Source organism: Artemia sp. Qi Xiang Cuo, chromosome 9 (genome assembly GCF_049724085.1).
Source record: "Artemia sp. Qi Xiang Cuo chromosome 9, ASM4972408v1, whole genome shotgun sequence".
Lineage (NCBI taxonomy): Eukaryota > Metazoa > Arthropoda > Branchiopoda > Anostraca > Artemiidae > Artemia > Artemia sp. Qi Xiang Cuo.
Window position 1 is genome coordinate 30,950,771 of NC_142802.1, and position 19,208 is coordinate 30,969,978.

Consider the following 19,208-nt stretch of genomic DNA (forward strand, 5'->3'; position numbering starts at 1 on the left):
ATAAAACTAAAGCAAAAATCCTTTCCTTATATTCCCTCCGCCGATAATATGTAACCGACTCGCTGATTGGCTGAGAAGGAGGATGTAACCGACTCGCTGATTGGCTGAGAAGGAAACACGTGATCTAACTGTTTCCGGGAAAGTCATAACATTTGGCTTGAACAACAACATCAAATACTATTTCTGGATCATTCATGACATTCACGAAGGATTACGCAATCAATTTCTCGGAAATTCACTTCCCCCTCGAGTCCCAGATCAATAAAAGTGTTCCCGTTAGAATTCAATGCGCATGTGCAACCTTCGTCCCGGAGCTATTACACATAGAAACATCAAATAAATCGATCTTGGAAAAAGAGGTCATTGACCCCATTACGTAATCTTTCTCCCTAGGGAGGCTATGCCCATATTTGGTGTACTCGTGGGAGTTTTTAAAAAAAGTGTCCGGATCGGGATTCGAAGGGGTGGTGTTATCGTCGGGACCTCCTGACCCCTCTCTACTACTGACAATGCAGATTTTTTTCAGTAAATTCATTTGAATTTAAATTCAAATAAATGAAAAATTGTGTTAATGAATGGAAATTTTGTTAATAAATGAATTTTTTTTAACTTGGCCTGCAAATTTTTGGGAGGCAGAGAAGGGGAGGGACGCTAATCAAGATTTTACCCCGAATGATTGCGAGGCCAGAGACTGTTACTGAGTCTGGGAGAGTAATACTTCCTCAATCGATTCAGTATTTTTCCAATTCCATCAAAATGGTCCATCTAAATGGAGATAGGATGCAATCCTGCTTAACTTCTGATCTAATATAAAAAGTTGGCACAGACGTAAAATATTCGTGTCCTTCTTTGCATCCGAGCTCTTTGGGTACAAACAATTTTCATCTCTGGGGGGATTCTATGTAAATGGGAATGATCAGCAGCTTCTGTTGAACGTGCATTCAATCCGTTATTATACACTACAAAATGCAACTGAATCATGTAGTATGCTTGAAAAAATAAATTGGGCCTGAAGTATAGGCCGTTTCCTTTAAGCCAGAATCATTCCCATTCATGAAAATGCTGGTCCAATAGAAGATAATATGATGATGCAAAATAAATCCAATACAGGAGCTACGTTTTCTATGAAATTTTGACTATTTATATATTTTTTAAGAAAAAAACACGATAAAAATTTCAAGAGAAAATTTCACACTTGGAAGCAATAAGATGATGGTTAAAATGCAGGTAGAATTATTTTTCAAGAAAAATTGGGTGCTAATAAATACACCCAAATAGCTGGCTAAAATTTAAGCTGCCAGAATTTTGACGACGCATTTTTAATCTAGAAGGACAGTGTAAAAAATAAAATTTGGACGTCTATTGGCTTCATTCACCTGATCTCGTAGATAGCAGTAGCGAATGAGAAAACTTTTTAATATTTTCCTTCGAAAACTTGTTTTTAAGTTGCATGTGAAAAGCTGAAGAAATGTTGATGAATTTTCGAGGAAATTATTAAACCCAAACAACTGGCTAAAATATTAAGTGCCAGAACATTAGGGAAACATTTTTAAATCTTGATTATAACTATTTAAAATAAATATCTGTGCATCTGGCGGCTCCATTCCCATGAAACCATGAGGAGTAGCAAAAATGAAAAAAGGAAATCTCATTTCAAGTCTTGTTTAAGTTGTATGTGAAAAACCCTTGTGCTTACACGTTGGAACTACTATGAAACTATTCCAATTTCAAAAATTTCGACATTTCGAAAAATTATCTTGTCTGCTTTATTTACTAGATAATTATTTACTTTAAAACCTAATCGATCACTATATTTATTTGGGAAACATTTAATGTAAACTGAAATTGACGTGAGATAACAAATAGATGGTCATAATTACATATTTGAGCTTAGATAATAAATAGACAACTGTTTTTCTTGCTGAATTTGATTTAGTGGCTCTTCTCTTTCGAGTGTTCCTACTTCCGCTCTTTTTGAATCGAAAACAAGAAGAGCACTACAAAAAATACTTAAAATGTCATCTGAAAATGACAATAGTCCAGAATCAGTGGCAACAAGAAAGCAAAATTATATTTTGATACCAAAATGGGCTGTAGTTGTAGCAGCAGTTGTATTTGTTGGGGGAATGGTTGGTGTTGGAGTGGGTGTGCATTTCCTTTCGCCGCCTTTGACAGAAGATGGACCAACTAGCCCACCTACTATGGGTACCGGTTCGAGCACTGGTCCTAGCATTTCAACTACTTCAAGCCCTTTTCAGGAAGACTACCGATTGCCAAGACAGTTAGTTTTTCTCTTGATTTATGCCCTTGAGACACAGGCGAAGGCTTAGGAAGGGGCCTTAGACCTGCAACCCTTTAGAATGTAATGATTTACCTTATTTTACTATATTTTCATGAAAATCAAATTTCTTTCAATATTAACTAAGCAGTGGATATTTTTATACAGAAACGAAATAATTATTTGGGAATATACAAACCTACCACCAACTTCTAGTTATTGCAACTGAAGTTATCTAGCAGCTAGTTATTGAAGGCATAGAAAGAGGTCTTGGAACCACGATCCTTAAGAATGCAATCATTGACCTTATTTTAATACATTTTTCATGAAAATCAAATTACTTTTAACAATAACTAAGCAGAGGATATTTATTATACAGAAAATAAGAAAAATATATGAAAATATACAAACCTGCTAACAGCAGTTAGTAATTACTATTGAAGTTACGTAGCAGCTAGTTATTGGAGGCATAGAAAGGGGCCTTGGAGCCACGACCTTTGAATATATACTGATATACTGATGTATATATGTGATGTTAAAATTATGTATATGCATAATTATCAAACTATGCTTTAATTTTAAGTCTTGAGGTGGGAAATCACCAATTTCAATAAAGTTATGAAATTCTGGCGTGAGTTTCATTCCTCCATTCTGCTTATCTTTCACACACGTTAAAATAACACGTTTCTTCAGTCCATTCTAATTTTGATTAGTCTTCTAACCTCAGGTTTCGTTGAGCAGAATTTTCGGTTGTATTTCAATGTGATTCTTGTTATGCTTCATTTTCGTTCTTTATCTTTATCTCAGGCATTTTTCCATGCCTTCTACTTTATTTGTTTGGATTCATTTATCATGTTGTATAATTTCGCATGATGTCAGAGATGCTAAAAAAAAAGAATCTCCTATCCAGCTTTTTCCCATTAATTTTGCTTTAATTACTTTGATATATAATTTAGTAAAAACTAGGCACATTCCATTGTATATCATACATTATTTACAATAATATATACGTATATCATCTAAATCATACATTAGGATAATTAATGTGACAGCTCTGCAATTTCAATTGAATTAAGAAATTCTGGTGTAAATTCAATTTCTCCTTCCTGTTTATCCTTCGCATACGCTTAATAACGTGTTCCTCCATTCCATAGTAATTTTAATTTATCTTCTAGCCGCGGATTTCAACATTCAATGTTCAACATATTTGTTTGCAATAGAAAGTGATAGTCGCTGTCACTTGTTCCATGCCTTTTGCTTTACCACACCGTCTTGCATAATTTCGCATGTGTTATAAAACAGTTTGTGGTAACGAACTGTAAGTAAGGATAACTTGGCTCAATAATAAATGAAATTCTAAAAAACAAAATTTTGAAATCAATAGGTAGGCTACATCGAAAGAGTCGGCTTTTTATGCTGATTCCAAATATATAAGGTTCAATAAGTTTAAGCTACGAGTTTGAAAACCCATCCAAATCTACGAGCTTTTGAAAAATTGTCTGATTTTCCAAAAAAGGGGAAAAGCACCCCCAAAAATGCTAAGAATCTCAATGAAAATCAAATCGTCAGATTCAGCGTATCAGAAAGCTCTATTGTAGAGGTTTCAAGCTCCCGTCAGCAAAAATGTGGAATTTTGGATTTTTTGGATCACGGATGTGTGTTTATTTATTTTTTTTCCCCAGGGATTGTTGTAATGAACAAATTCTCCTAGAAAATTAAGAGAGGGTACATTCGAGTGGAAATTAAAAGTTCTAGCTCCACTTTTCAGTGACCAAAAAGATTGGAGGGCACACAGCCCCCCTTCCGCGCCCCTTTTTCCCCAAAGTCTTACTTTCTTTTTGCTGACTCAATTCTGCATGTGGAGATGTTCCAGGAGAATTAGGCCGGTGGAAACTTTCAGTGGAATTTGAATTGGCTAGGAAATTTTTTAGTGGGGGGGGAGGGTATTTTCTACGAAATGAATTCTTTATGGGAGAATTATCCGTCAGCAAAAATGAGGAATTTTGGATTTTCTGGATCACGGATGTGTGTTTATTTGTTTTTTTTTTCCCAGGGATTGTTGTAATGAGCAAATTTTCCTAGAAAATTGAGAGAGGGTGCATTCGAGCGGAAATTAAAAGTTCTAGCTCCACTTTTAAGTGACCAAAAAGATTGGAGGGCACACAGCCCCCCTCCCGCGCCCCTTTTTCCCCAAAGCCTTACTTTCTTTTTGCCGACTCAATTCTGCATGTGGAGATGTTCCGGGAGAGTTAGTCCGGGGGAAACTTTCAGTGGAATTTTAATTTGGCGAGGAAATTTTTTAGCGGGGGGGGGGGGTATTTTCTACGAAATAAATTCTTTATGGGAGAGTTTTTGCAGGATAAATTCTCCATGGGGTAACTTTTTGTGGAAGTAGCTTCTAACTAGGAGGGAAGGGAGGATTTTCGAAAAAAATTTCCAAAGAAGGGAGGATTTTCCGAGTAGATTTTCAGGGAATTTCTCGAGAAAATGATTATAAATTAAAGTCTTTTTCAAATGAAAGTATGCTATGGAGAATTTTTCAGACGGAAGACGGAATTTTATAGAGTGAATTCTACGGGGGCGGATTTTGCATGAGAGGGGCTATCTATGGAGGGGTTTCCCGTAAGGGGGAATTTTTAATGGAGGGGGAGCCAGATTTAGCGGCATTATTTGAAAAATTATCAGATATTAAACTTTAAAAATTAGTTTTTTCAACTGAAAGTATGGAGCAACATTAAAGTTCAAAACGAACAAAATTATTCCGTATATGAAGGCGTTGCCTCCCTCTACGATAGCTTGTTCTTTACGCCAGAAAACCACAGTATGGCATACAAAAATAAATATGCTGTTTTTGAGAAATAAAAATGCACAAGTAGTTGAATACATAAGTAAATACATAATTATTACTTGCTTAAAGAGAGTATATGCATAATTTGTAATTTTTTAATAAGTAAGATCAGAAAGTTTTTAATATAACCACCGATGCAGATAAAGAAGCGTGTTTTTTTTTACTTTTCTTTCAATTTTGCTTCGCCCAAATAAATTATTGTTCCATACTTAGCTTGAAACTATAGGACAGGAGCTGTAACATATTGAAAAGCAGTGTAATGTGCTTTAAGCGGGATACTGATGCACAGGATTAGGAGTTAAAACCTCCCCTAGATGACCTTCATATATAAAAGTTTTAAATGGTGCAAGTAGGAAAGATAATTTGCTAGTTTTACTAGTAAATTGGCTATTTGACTGAAAAGAAGTTAATAAATTGTGTATTTGCTATTATTTATGCTTTCATTTTTATTTCCCCTCCTCTATATTTGATAAAAGGCTAGAAAAATAGAATTTGATTTTCTTCCACATGATATAATTGGTATTAGCTCAGGGTGAGATGGTAGGGGGCACGTGCTTCTAGAACCTACCCCTAGTTTAAGTTTTTTCTGGTATTTTCGTTAAAAAATAAACATATTTTTTTATGTTTTAATTGAAAAATAAAAATAAAATTGCCGGTCTCTAGATTTTGAAGAAACGCGCCCCCCCCCCCTGGAGTGGGTGCATAATTACTTATGTGACAGCCCTCCCATAATTCCTGTGACATGCCCAGGATTCCCGTGACAGCCCTGGTTTCCGGAAGACACTCCTCTGGATTCCCGTCACATCCTTGTTTCCATGGGAGCTGGCAGGTGTTAGTTACGTCACAGGGGAGGGGGACTAAGAGATGCACGTGTTACGTCACAAGTCACATCCCCCGGATTTTAAGAGTGGCCTGCTTTTGAATGAGCCAGCAATACAACCGATCACGACAGCAGCTGCATGTTACGTCACAGCGAAATGTTTACTTTGGGGAAGACACGCCCCTGGAATATAGCCGCAGCCCTGTTTTAAATGGCCACCATACGTTACGTCTTATGACACGCCCCTGCAATACGACTGGTCCCTGTTTTAAATGGCCAGGTATATGGGAAATGTTTGCTTTTGGGAAGACATACCCCGACGATACGACCGCAGCCCTGTTTTAAATGATCAGCAGGTGCTATGCAATAGAACATGACGCGATCTTGTATGACCTTACTTGAGTATTAGAAAAGAGTTCACTGTGTCAACATCAAAAGATATTGTAATGGAGGCTTTTGCACTATTGGATATTTAAGGCACTAGCAATGGCGAAATGGAACCTCGAGTGCCTAAAGTAGCAGTGGAAATTACAAGGGGTTGCCGACTAACCCTAGAATGGGACAAGATATTTCAGGGGTATGTTATATCATTTAGCAAATTCAAGTCAGAAGAAAGGTTTTGCTTTGCACAATATAATGAAATTATATTCATTATATTAATGCAATTATATTCAATTATATGCATTATATTCCTACATTCTGTATTCTGCAGAATATGAATGAATATAATGGATATACAAAGATTACAAGACGGATTAAATGCATTAGTGAAATTTATTGAAGAAAACAATCTGAATCAATCAATAAAAAAGGAGTAAGTTTGCTACTAGCGAGATTCTTAGTCTATAATTCGTAGTGAGAGTGTCAGGATTAAAAATGACTGGATATGAGAACCAAAAAAGCTTACGGTATCCAGTAAAATTCGAATAGTGTTAATTCTAGATGATGATTTTCTAGAGTTAACTCTTCAAAGCAAAATATTTCCTCAAGGAATACTTAACGATATAATGGGAACTGATTCCCCATCTTTGGACTATAGCCTGAAACTTTTAAGTCGTGGCCCAGATACATTTACTCAATTTATAGATATATTAATTGAGACAAAACAAAATGATATTGTGATTTTGCTTTTAACCACTACTTAGACGGCCATTTTGTAAGACAACAATAAATAAGTCTATAAATCGTGTCTAAACAAGTTTTGTGACGTCACTCCTCCTAGAAGACATTCATTTTTTTTATCGTGAGTCAGTGCCTTTTTGGAAGTGAGACATTCAACATCCAATAACGTTTCAAACATATCCATTATGCTTGTATACATTGGGCAGCTGGTCATCCTGTGAGAATTGTACCTTTGCTGCTTACTATAATGGAAAGTGTGGATTATGCAGTCTTTGTAAATTGCATAGAGGATATGATGTGCAAAAAAAGACCGTAGTTCCTGTCTTGAGGTTTTTTGTGACTCTCATGCTAGAGGTTTCCTATGCTCCAATTGTCACTAAGATAAATGTGATCAATGGGAACATACTTACCCTGACACAATTGCAAAGAAACCTAAATGTGATTTCAGTTTATTTTTAAGAGACTAGTATCGTCGTGGTTTTAAATTTTTTAGAGACGAAGAAGCTGGTCTACGCTTCAATTGCTAGAATCATAAAAGAGTCAGTTTTTTACGTCGTCGCTGTGAAGATACCGGGTACTATGATTATAAACCTACAGACTTTTAATTGGCTGTTACAGAAACTGAATCTTTATGTGAAAATTTGTGTGTGACATTGCTTCAAATAAGCAAATTGAAACACGTAAATTTTAAAATATGAATCAGAATAGCTTTATTGACTTTAAAAAGAGATTTAATAAAAATGAAGCTACAACATATTGTAGAAAATGTGACCCAGACTTTGCTTGCCAAGATGAATACAAGTTAAATCCTGACGAGCTGCTGCCACATATCGTTTCTGATTTCTGACCTATACGTAGAACAAGGAATCTAAAAGGACACAGTGTTTTGTACATACAAATTTTATTAATAAACAAATTTACATACATTTCTAAAGCATTTCCCTCTTAGGGCACTAAAATTTATATTGTACAGGAAGGAAAGAGTACCCTCAACCAGAAAGTCGTTTAGTCGAGGACTGTCAACATAAATGTTGAGGAAGTCACTGTTAGTATGCCCGCGACGTCGAAAAACCAAATATAATAGTGAATGAAAACCACAGCTTTTGGTAAATAAATCTTGTACCCGATTCAGATTTTGAATAATATATTTTCCACTTTGCTCAAGAAAGATTTTCATGTTAGGTGTGTCAAACGCATACGGTAGGCCAAGAAGAAAATAAAATTCAATATTCTTTCTTATTTGAAAAATGCATAGCCAATGCCCAGTCTTTACAGTTGATGAGCTACTACAGTTGATGTACAATAATAAGGATACTGTTAACCCGTTGAATATGATCAATGGAATTTTAGGTTAAGGAGTAAGTATTAAATATGGACATGAGACGTCCCCAGTCTATTACTTTGATAATTTTATTCGTGGTCAATATGTAACGTCTAATAGAGCACTGCCATCAGGTAGTTTGCCTATATGTTTCAAATTGATTTAACGAGATTAATAAAATATGCTCCTCCAATGGCTCGACAAAGGTACACTCTAAACATACAGTATCCGTTCGGACAATACTCATATCTTGAGTACCGGACAAATCCAATACAATAATACCATGAGTTGTCGCAAACATTTCTTCGGTTATAGTACTTTCGTATAATTTTGAATCTCGATCTAGGGATTGGATTGTCAATTCATAAAAGGTCCTCTAGAATATATCAAAGGATAAATTGTAGAGTGGAATTCCATTTACTTTACATGCAAAAGATGAAAGTCCAAACATCTTAAATTTATGTGGATAATCTATTCATGATCCAACCACATTAACAGCACTTTTTACAAAAGCCAAAGCAAGGTTTGAAAGGATCTCACCATTTATAAGTTATAAATTAGTATAGGCACGCGTATCCGTAGCAGTATGTCATTCATTTGTGATTGTATGTGAAACGAGCGGTTTGATATTATTTCCGGATGCTTTTAATGTCCAGTTGCCATGGCAGAAGAACTTATAACACGTTATTCTTGTACATGAGGTATTACTGAGATCAGAAAAACTGGTACATAAGATGCGCCGCCAAGTACTATTCGCAAAATACAATTGGACAACGTGGATTGTTATCTTATATTAGTATTAACGCTGGGAGGATGCCTATTAGATATATTCAAAATTTAGTGATTTAGTTCCCCAACTAATTGTAAATCTTTAGTTGTCGCATCTCTAAGTATATTTTCAGTGTCAGTGTCCGTTTTATATTCACATCCGTTAGCCATACCTCTCAATTTCTTATAGGATATTGAAGTCGTCAATATAAATTGTAAATAGATTGCATAATTTGAAAAATGGTTTCTTGTGCTCACCAATTTTACATTTATGTAGACACTGATTTGTCTAAATAAATTGCGTAGTACACAATATTCATATTACAACCCTTCGGCTCTACTTGGTTTTCCATTGTTAGATTTTTTGACATTGACACGCAAATCTATAAATGTTGAAGTCAAATCTATTAAATAATCTTCACTCGAATAAATTTGAAAATGGACGTTTTCAGAGAGTGGCAATTGTGGATAAAATTGTTCATAGTAACCATGTTTTACACTCACATAAACATTTTCTGCGTTGAAAAGACTTAGAGATGAGTTGACTGAAGGATGAGATTCTTAATGTGGTAGATATACAATATCTAGGAAAAGAAATCCTTTTTCGATCTGGAAATTTTTACCTTCCTTTTCTTTTTTGATGTTTTACACTTCCGGGCTGAGTTGAGACTGATGAGTGGTGAGGCGTTTATTGCCCTTTTTAAAACTTTTCCGCATTTTCGTGATTTCAATCACTCGCCGAGGGATCGTGCCCTGGACCCGAGCTTCTGTGAAACACTTTCTTTAAAATACTTCCCAGAGCCCCAATCATGTAGTGAAGAGGACGCAAAATCCTCGGTAACCGGTACAAAATATACTTTAGCCAGGGGTAATGCAGATCGAAGTAAGTTAGCAAACCAATTGCCAAGATTGTGACCAGACATTGACGAAAGACCTTTGTAATACTCCATTCCATGACCCAATTGTCGTGGTCCGAGAGTAGCAACATAACAATCAATATCAGGATAAACAAAAATATTTTTTCTATTAGCCATCACACTGAATGGGTCGAAAATTTCATGTAATCACAGCCAAACATTTTGATATTACTAAAAGATCGCCCGATTCACTTCTTAATGTTAACTGACAGAGCTCCAAATACGAAGTATTGACTGGAATGTATTGAAGGTGCTTTATATTGTAGCGGTGAATGTGTTCGTGACTGGTTTTTCGTTCAAGAATACGTAGAAGGGGGAAATTGCTATTACCGACACTCGGTCTTTCGACAGAGGATGCGTAAAGAACTATGTAATTGTCAGATGAGAAGGCAGATGCATAGTCATCATGAATAATATGCTGCTCCCCACGGAAACGTGTTACTTGAATGACAAGATCTTTAAAGCCGACAACATTACGTGAATACTCATTAGCGAAAATTTTCTTCTTCTCAAATGGATTGGTAATGTAAATTCTCCTCTGTTCCGGTGAATAGTTGAATTGGAATCTGCCCTTTTTTGACTTGCAATGTTTTTGTTGATAACTTGACACAAATCAATCATATTGCTGTATTCGCCATATGGTACAATTGCAAAGGGGTAATCATCAGAGTCAAAATTTGCCATTGCACCCATGTCAGAGAAGTCAAAAGGGTCTTACTTTTATATCATATGTACGATCCTTTCTTAGGATTAATCAAAAAACTTTTTGTACCAGATAAGTTTTTCAAAAAAAAGTAAAGAACTCCATTAAACCAAAAATTAATAACAACAGAATCAAATAATCTACCAAGCCTACAATTGCCACAAATCAGAATCAATAAATAAATTCAACCCAAAGCAAACATAAATTAAAATAGATCAAACTCAAAACGAGCAAAAATTAATCTGAGTAGGGTTCTAAGCCCTATATCTTCTAAAAGCAAGAATATAATCTGTACTTTACTGAAAAAATTGAAATGAATTTACTGAAACAAATGTCCATTGTCAGTTTAATATACTCATGCTGATATTTATTCCTTAAAATCTTAATATATTTTGATTTTCTCAAAGTTATAAAAGTGAGAGTATTTTAAAGAATTTTTTCAGTAAAGTACAAATTATAATCTGGCTTTTAGAAAGCATAGGTTTTAGAACCCTACTCAGATTAATTTCTGCTCGCTTTCAGTTTGACTTAATTCAATTTCTGTTTTTTTCTTTATTTTATTTATTGATACTGATTTGTGTTATTTGTATGCTTGGCAGATTATTTGATTCTATTTTGCTCATTTTTGGTTTAATGGAGTTCTTTACTTTTTAAAAAGAACTTACTTTGTAGCAAAAGTTTTTTTATTAATTTTTGTTCGTTTTATATTGACATAGTCTTTTTCAGGGATAGAGACTGAGCCTATTCTGAAATTAAACAACCATGCCTTCCACAAAAATCTTTAATACACCCTGGGCATAACTTATAACCCTTGCCCCTAATCTCTGGGGTTTGTTTCAACCCCAAAAGCCTTGTTATATAGTATTTAGACTATTTTGAATATAATGGCAATTTAAAAATTTCTATTAGACGCATTTTGTAACAATATGACGTGTGTGTATGAGAGAGAGGGTAGCTGCCCTCTGATCAATTGGACTCTTAAAAAGATCACTAGAGTGTCTGATTACCATTCCATTGCTCAAAAATGGCTATCTAAAAATTTTGATTGGATTTTCTGGGGGAAAATGTGGGCGTGAGAGGGGGGTTAGTTGCTCTCCACTAACTTTCGACTATTAAAAAGGGCACTAGACTTTTTTTTTATTTCCAATCGAATGAGTCCTTTTGAAGTTTCTACGACAAAGCTTTCTATAAAAAACCTTATATGCCCCCCCTCCCCGGCATAACTTACAACCCTTGCCCTGAGGGCTTGGGGGAGTGTCCTCCTCAAAAACATTATTTCTATCTGGAAAACAACTACGCTGAACTAAATGACTATCTTTTGATTGGATGTGTTTGGGGAAATGGTGGGCGTGGAAGGAGTATTAGATGCCTTTCAATCACTTTCGACTACTAAAAAGGGCACTAGCTATTCCAATTTCAAATCAAATGAGCCCTTTTCGAAGTTTTTACGACAACTCTTTCGATACGAAGTGCAACATCGTTCACTTCATATCGAAGAAAAAATGTAATACATTGTGCCAACATCGTTCTTTACTTAGGCAGCGCTATTGTACTGCATATGATATCATATGTATTTCTAAGAATACAATCAACAAGAGCAACTGTATACCTTCCCTCAAATTTAATGGCGGGGGAGAGTTTTATCCAAAAATTGTCAGAGACCTTGGACATGAATGTCACATAAGAATCATTGGATATGATGAACGTCTTCAACGACAATCCAAGAATCGAAATCACAGTTGTGTCCTGGCTAGCGAACAAGCAACTGTCTCTTACCCTTGCAAGTTCGACTCTATAATACCTTTCCAATTTGATACATTCTATTATTTCGAACTTTTTGCAATTCATAATAAAAAAACCCGCCAAGAATCTCGCCCTCTATCATATCACAAAGACGATACGTTACTGGTTTAGTTTCTAAGACTTTTGACACTTTAAAAAGTTCAGTGGACTACAAGTAATTCCCCTCTTTCAAAAATATTTCTTGTTCGATTGATTTGAACAGCATCGCTAACATCAAATTTTTTCTTCTCAGCCTTTTCACTAGAATGATGTTTGAGAAAAATATCAAGAGTATTGTCATTGTGATAAACTTCAAGAGGACTAACATTGGACAAGGATCCATGAGGACGTTGATTATAAATCAACATGATTTTATCTAAATCTTGAATAAGAGCAGCACTATTTTTCAATGTACAAAATCTTGAAATTAAGAGTCGAATAGTTATATCAAACGTTCAGCAAATACTGCCTCTATCGTACTATAACAATGATAGACTATTTTACGTGGGAATTACGTAAGCCTTTTCTCCGTGGGAATTAACAAATTCACTCCCCCAATCTGTTTTAATTTTTCAATAAGAATCTTGTTCAAAGATACATTCAAGGGCTCTAGCAACGTCACTGCCTCTCTTTGAATTCAATGGAACTGCATAGGCATAACAATTAAATACACTTATTGCAAGTAAAAAATACTTGTACGGTCTATTATGACGTCTTTGAATCTCGTCTAGAGTCAAAAGATCTGCTTGTAATATATTAAAGGGATTAAAAGGCATTAGTCTTTCGATAATGATTGCTGCGAACTCTATGATTTCAAAGAAGAGTGTAACTGGGCTCCATCTGTAAATACTATTTTGCTAACTTCTTTTCAATTCCACTAACTTTAGAAAGTGTAGTGGGAGAACTTTTACTTCCCACTTCTCCAATATTTTCATAAACCTGTTTCAAAACTTGATCCATTTTGATCGTAATCGTGGTGTGAAGCGTCCGCTACCCTTTTGCATACTAAATGAGCTGGGAAGACGCTTTTTTTAAATACCCTTTAAATCATCATGCCCACTTGGCGTTCTATCCATTGATATATCTCGTGATATATCATATATATATATATCTCCAAATTCCCTTAATAGTTCTAAAACATGTTTGTTCCCGATAAGACATTTTTGGAAAATTTGACATTTTAAATTTTTTTATAAATTACTATCAAAGTATTCAAGTCGTTTAAAATTTTCAATCAAATCTGATAACAAATCAATTAAATTGTAGGGTTTGCCCTGGATTAAAACTTCATTCTTTTTCTCGTCAATTTTTCATTTTCATAGGATTGGGGTAATAAGTTTACAACACTTGTTAAACATTTAGATATATCTTCTTTTTTTGGCAGTGGTGCTGGTGGTGATGTTGAACTTCAGTACTTTCATAAGTTTGATCAATGTAATTAACTTTGACTGGTCGTCCACGGTAAGGCTTATGTTTGTCAACACTTTAAAGAAGCAGCATTAATTTTTTATCATCGGTAATTATTTTATTGTTAATAAATTTATCAAGATTATCTTCAAGTGCTCTTTTGGTGAAAGAGCAAGTTGTATTGTCGTCAATTTATAGAGTTTAGCCATTTGTAGAGAATAGTGTCTATAAGTGCGGCGATTATCGGCAGTACCGATGAAAAGAAACTATCACCTGCTTGAACAAGCCGTTTTCTTTTAAAATCTTTTCCTTTCTGTTTGCAAGTGAAAACTTTCTGTTCTGTTTGTTTGCTAGAGTACGTTTAAGTGAACAATATTGCTTTCTCTGTTGTCTAACACCTTCTGACCGTTGAAAATTGACTTCTGTTGAATTTAAACAAAGTTCAGATAAGAGATTAATGAATTCATTGTCCATACCGTATTTGAGTAAAGCTTTTCTAAGCCGTGGTTTTGAATTACTTAAAACGGAAAATTAATGTCTGCTTTCATTTATTTTCTTCAGCGTCATGACGGCTACTAATGACATTTTTTACTATTCACGGGTTGATTTACTGTAATTTTATTATCAAAAATATCCGTGACTACACGTAAATCTTTGGGTGGGTTTTGATTAAGATCCAATAAAATGTATCCCTAGGGTGTTTAGTAGCTTGATTGAACGCAAAGAGTAAAATTTTTGGATCGCCAGGATATATTTGCTTGTTTAGAGTTATAAAAAAACTTGATTTGTGAACAACTCTATAGATGATATAGTACGTACAATTGAAAGCCAATGTTCTCTTACATTTACTACGATGAAAAAGATTATGGAGAACAACAGTTATGGAAATTTTTTCATGATGTGACCAGACTGTAGAAAATTTTAGCATCTCTTGAGACCATTCTTCAATAGATTCAGCTAAATTATCAATAATCAGCCATGAGTTGGGCGCGATACTATTAAACACTTCAAGTTTTTGTTTGAATTTTATGTCTTGCGCAATACTTTTTATTTTGTTATAGGACTCTTGCCATACACTACTGCAATAATAGATATTTTTCGGATTCTTTAAAAACATTTTGTCACGATTTTGAATTATTTTCGTTAAAAGTGTCACTTTGCCAGACATTGAAGGTCCGTAAACAAATGATCTGAATTGCGTTTTAAATCGATATATACTCCTCCAATGTCAACATACAACTAGCCAAACCTAACCATAATCTGTTGAATAAATACTCAGAAAATAGAATATGCGTTTTCTTCAACACATAAGCAAATTCACTACAAATTGAAAAAAATGTACTTACAAAAACACTTCAAGATTAAAATCGACATTTTAAAGGCACTTTAAAACGGGCTCTTCCCGGAGGGCCGGACGTTTCTGGACTCCTCTAGAGGACGCGGTGGCTAGAACGGCGTCCTGAAGGCACCGTGGAGGGCCAAGGCGACAGCAAGAAAACATTGTATAACACTTTTAAAATAATGCTTTGCGCAAAAAATAAATAAATATAAAAACATGTAAAAACATGTAAATATAAACTAATAAAAACATGTAAAAAAAACACACACAAAAAATACTAGAAGACACGACTAGAAAAAATACAATACTAAAAAATACATTGCTGAGCTGGAGACTGAGAAAAACTGTATGGACAAAAAAACGGCCCCCCCCGCCCCTTCACACCAACTATTGGACTTTCTCCAGACCGAGTTGTTTTCTAAAATCTATACAATCAACTGAATCTGAGGTAAGGTAATGACCGTGTGGTAGTACCTTCACAGCGCCCGTGCTTACACAGACTTTGTCGGATATGGTGGACATGGCATTTTTTTACTCGAAATGTATAGTTTCTATATTTTAAAGAGCAAATGGCTATGACCTTCGCTCTTGGAACTAAATTATTATCTACACAGTTCCTATAGGCACTCATGTTGAAATGTTCCTTTAAATAATGTGAAGGAACCCTCTTGCAGACTTGTTTGGTAGCTTCATTGTGCGTTTTCACACAGTGCACCTTTAGACCTGGAAACACACCTTTGGATACCAAGTCACTCCCCGTCTTGGATTTTAACATACATAACTGATTTGGGACCTGTTGCTTCACCAGCTCTGGATAAATGTACTCATCCCAGCTGGTAAAGTCCACTCGGGTGCTAATGCGAATACCATTTCCCAAATCGTCCAACAGATTATCAGTCCTGTCTTTCAACAGGGGTGAATCAGTGTCTTCATAATACACTTGAGCTTGTCCCTCTTCCAGCCATTGGAGCTTACATAAATTGTAATAAAATTCCAACATGATTTTCTTTGAAATTTCCAAAATGGTACTGAAAACATCAATGTTTTTATCTAACTTTACGCTTCTATTTTCTATGTAAATGACCATATTGGAATCTATGATCATGAACGATGTGAATCTCGGATCTGAAAGGATTCAGGCACATTCTTTTGGGTCAGTCAGCAACGTCACAACGACTCCTATTGCTCATATTCTCACACATCTTACCGAAGGCCAAATTAAAATGAGTTTAAAGATATCTTTTTGACCTTTGTTTTTGCTTCAGATCGTTTCTTGACAAAAGTTTCACCAAATGTCTTCATGTAAAGTTTTTGGTCGAATTGGAGGGCTTTATGAATCTTTTGACATTGAAACCGTTGGCCAGTATCCACCACAAAAGAACGTGATGTACCACAATATTCCATTTTTGGTGAATGTTGGCAATAAACTTTTGTTTTGAAGGGGTCCACTGCATACCCCCATCCTCAACCAAATATAAACTATAGAGACTCAATGAATACTTAGGCACCACTCTATTTATGCACGGGAAAACAAAGTCCATCACCGAGTCATGAATTTTCAAAGGTATGCCACCATCAATTCAGAAATTTCATCCTTTTGGTTCATTTTTCTCAACATTGTAAATGTTGGGTAAATTTGGAGCAGAAAGCTTGTCCAGCCATTGGTAATTCTCACACGGTAAACAAAAGTGAGACATTGCTGACGGATAAAGACAGTTCATATCCAAGAAAACTGCATTGGACTTATTACTGGTGCTCTGTCCAGTCGGGTCGGTTTCAAGGATACGATCCCCGTGGAAAACATACCCTCCTCACATGGATCTCTCTACAAATAAATGCTGATCCACGTTGGTGATCAGACCTATTTCAGCATCACTAATATTTAGAATTAAATCCATCACCTGATTAGGAGTTGAAAAATAATGCCCTAAATCCAACCAAAATTCCCCTTAAATTTTGTCCGTCTTCTTACAGACAAAATCTAACAACGTCAATATATCACTTGCCAGGTACATTTTACAATAATCCTCCCGATTTTAGACCACCACCCCCCTCCGCCCCTAGCCCAAACCCTCTTAGCAAATTCATAATTGGCAGTGGTGCATTGACGATCGCGAAGTGGATCATAAAACTCTTCGATGGGCGGTAATTTTTCTTACGTAGCCTCCAGGTGGAGTTGTAGTACTTGTACGTGTATATGCCCTCACACGTTAATAAATCATACATTCCCTCATCCGGACAGCGCTGTTTGATGAGGGGGAAATTATCAAAATCATTATTTTTTTGCACTTGAATGAGTTGACATAGGGATTTGGGGAAAAAACTATAAAAATCTAAAAACGGATTTTATTCAAGTACGTTTAATTATCTTCAACAGTGGATTATTTGAACTCTAAGACTAGCAACTTCCCAGATGATTTGGGTATGATGTTATAAGAAAAAAACCATCTACCCATGTGCCATCTACAACTTCACCTATATGAAATTATGTCAATGCTGGTATTAAGAATAACATATCCTAATGAGAACCTTGCATGAAAGCCGGCAGAAAGTGTTGTTGCTCGGAGTTTACAAAACACGGTCTATGCGGAGCCTCCCAAAAGTTACTCCCTCCCGATTGAATAGGATCACCTAAATGATAATGGTCGTGAACGTTCACATCCCCACTACCCTCAACTGTTTTTTCTTGCAAACCCAACACATTTTCTTATTTTCAATAGTCAACTCGTCTTCTGGTGATAGAGTCATTGGGTAATGTGTCTTGCCCAGCCGTGAAATGGACTTATTAGCTGTTTCAACAAGTAAAACCATAGCTGCGCCCACACAATCTTTCCCACCTAATGTCTCAACTAGATCTACCAATTACATGGTATTACTTAGGTCCCTTCGCACGTGGGAAAAAGGGACATCAATGGCTTCGTGTTCTTTAACAAGATTTAAATTTTATGGATCGCACACATCCATGAGTTTTGCTTCCATGTCTAAACCAACCACTTTGTTCTGAAGGAGTGAGTTCCGAAAACTTTTGAAGTTTAAGGATATTGCCCCTTTAAACAATTAAAATCAACTTTAGGAAATTCTCCGAATATGTCTTACTAGCATTATCCTTCTGGGGTTTACGGCCCACTAAAAGGACTAAATACCTGAAGCACTCTAGGCCCGTATTGAAAGAGAAGTGTTGTAAACCACCACAAGCCCTCAAATCTGCATTATATGTTGCATCCCCCTGCCCCCTCATCCCGCCTCTTAAAACAAACTCCTTTTTACATTTTGTAATGTTAAGTTCTAAATTTTCAATAAAAAAACCAACCCGTTCCCATTTTCATTGTAACCCTCCATCCTATTAAAAATATTTCCCATTCAGTCTCGAAAAAACACCCTCTGAATTGTGCAAGTCAGGGTGAAGTGTCCGCATCGCCATTTGCAGGTGATGCGTGCATAAATCACCCGTCTTTTCATTAAAACACATTATTTTGAGTGCGATCTATCCCTACCTCCCAATTTCCGAATATGGTTTTCAAGAAGTGCCCGAATCTTTCTGACATAAGAGTGGACTATATCTATTGGATCCGTATGGATACTACCACTAGTAAGAGTGTTGAAGTGGCTTTCAAATTCAGCCCTAAAAACATAAATACTGCGCAAAGCGGTATTAGCTAACAGCAACTCTGGCAAAACAGGGGGTGATACGGCACCACTTTGTCACCCCACATGACTGTGAGGGGTAGGTATTTGATATTTTAGCACCCTCATGACCTCGATTACTGGTAACTGTTTCAAGTATACGATCAAATAATTCATTATCGAGGCCAAGGTCCCTCACAAAACCGTTTAAATCAATGTCGGGGGAATCTATACTAGACCAATTCATCCCACACTTAAATGCCAATCACGTTCATTTTC

The 19,208-nt window shown here is 35.7% G+C and overlaps 2 protein-coding genes across 2 annotated transcripts in view; one reads left to right on the forward strand and one right to left on the reverse strand.

The window, feature by feature from the left end:
• Positions 1 to 19,208, reverse strand: part of LOC148948561 (uncharacterized) — a 36,061-nt gene that overhangs the window by 15,315 nt on the left and 1,538 nt on the right. The gene's annotated exons all lie outside the window — the stretch shown is intronic.
• LOC148948562 (aminopeptidase N-like) overlaps positions 1,937 to 19,208 on the forward strand; it is a 147,647-nt gene continuing 130,375 nt past the window's right edge. Inside the window, exon 1 of the mRNA XM_089094467.1 lies at positions 1,937 to 2,281. Coding sequence (XP_088950593.1) covers positions 2,016 to 2,281 — 266 coding nt within the window. The 5' untranslated portion in view covers positions 1,937 to 2,015. The remainder of the gene's footprint in view (positions 2,282 to 19,208) is intronic.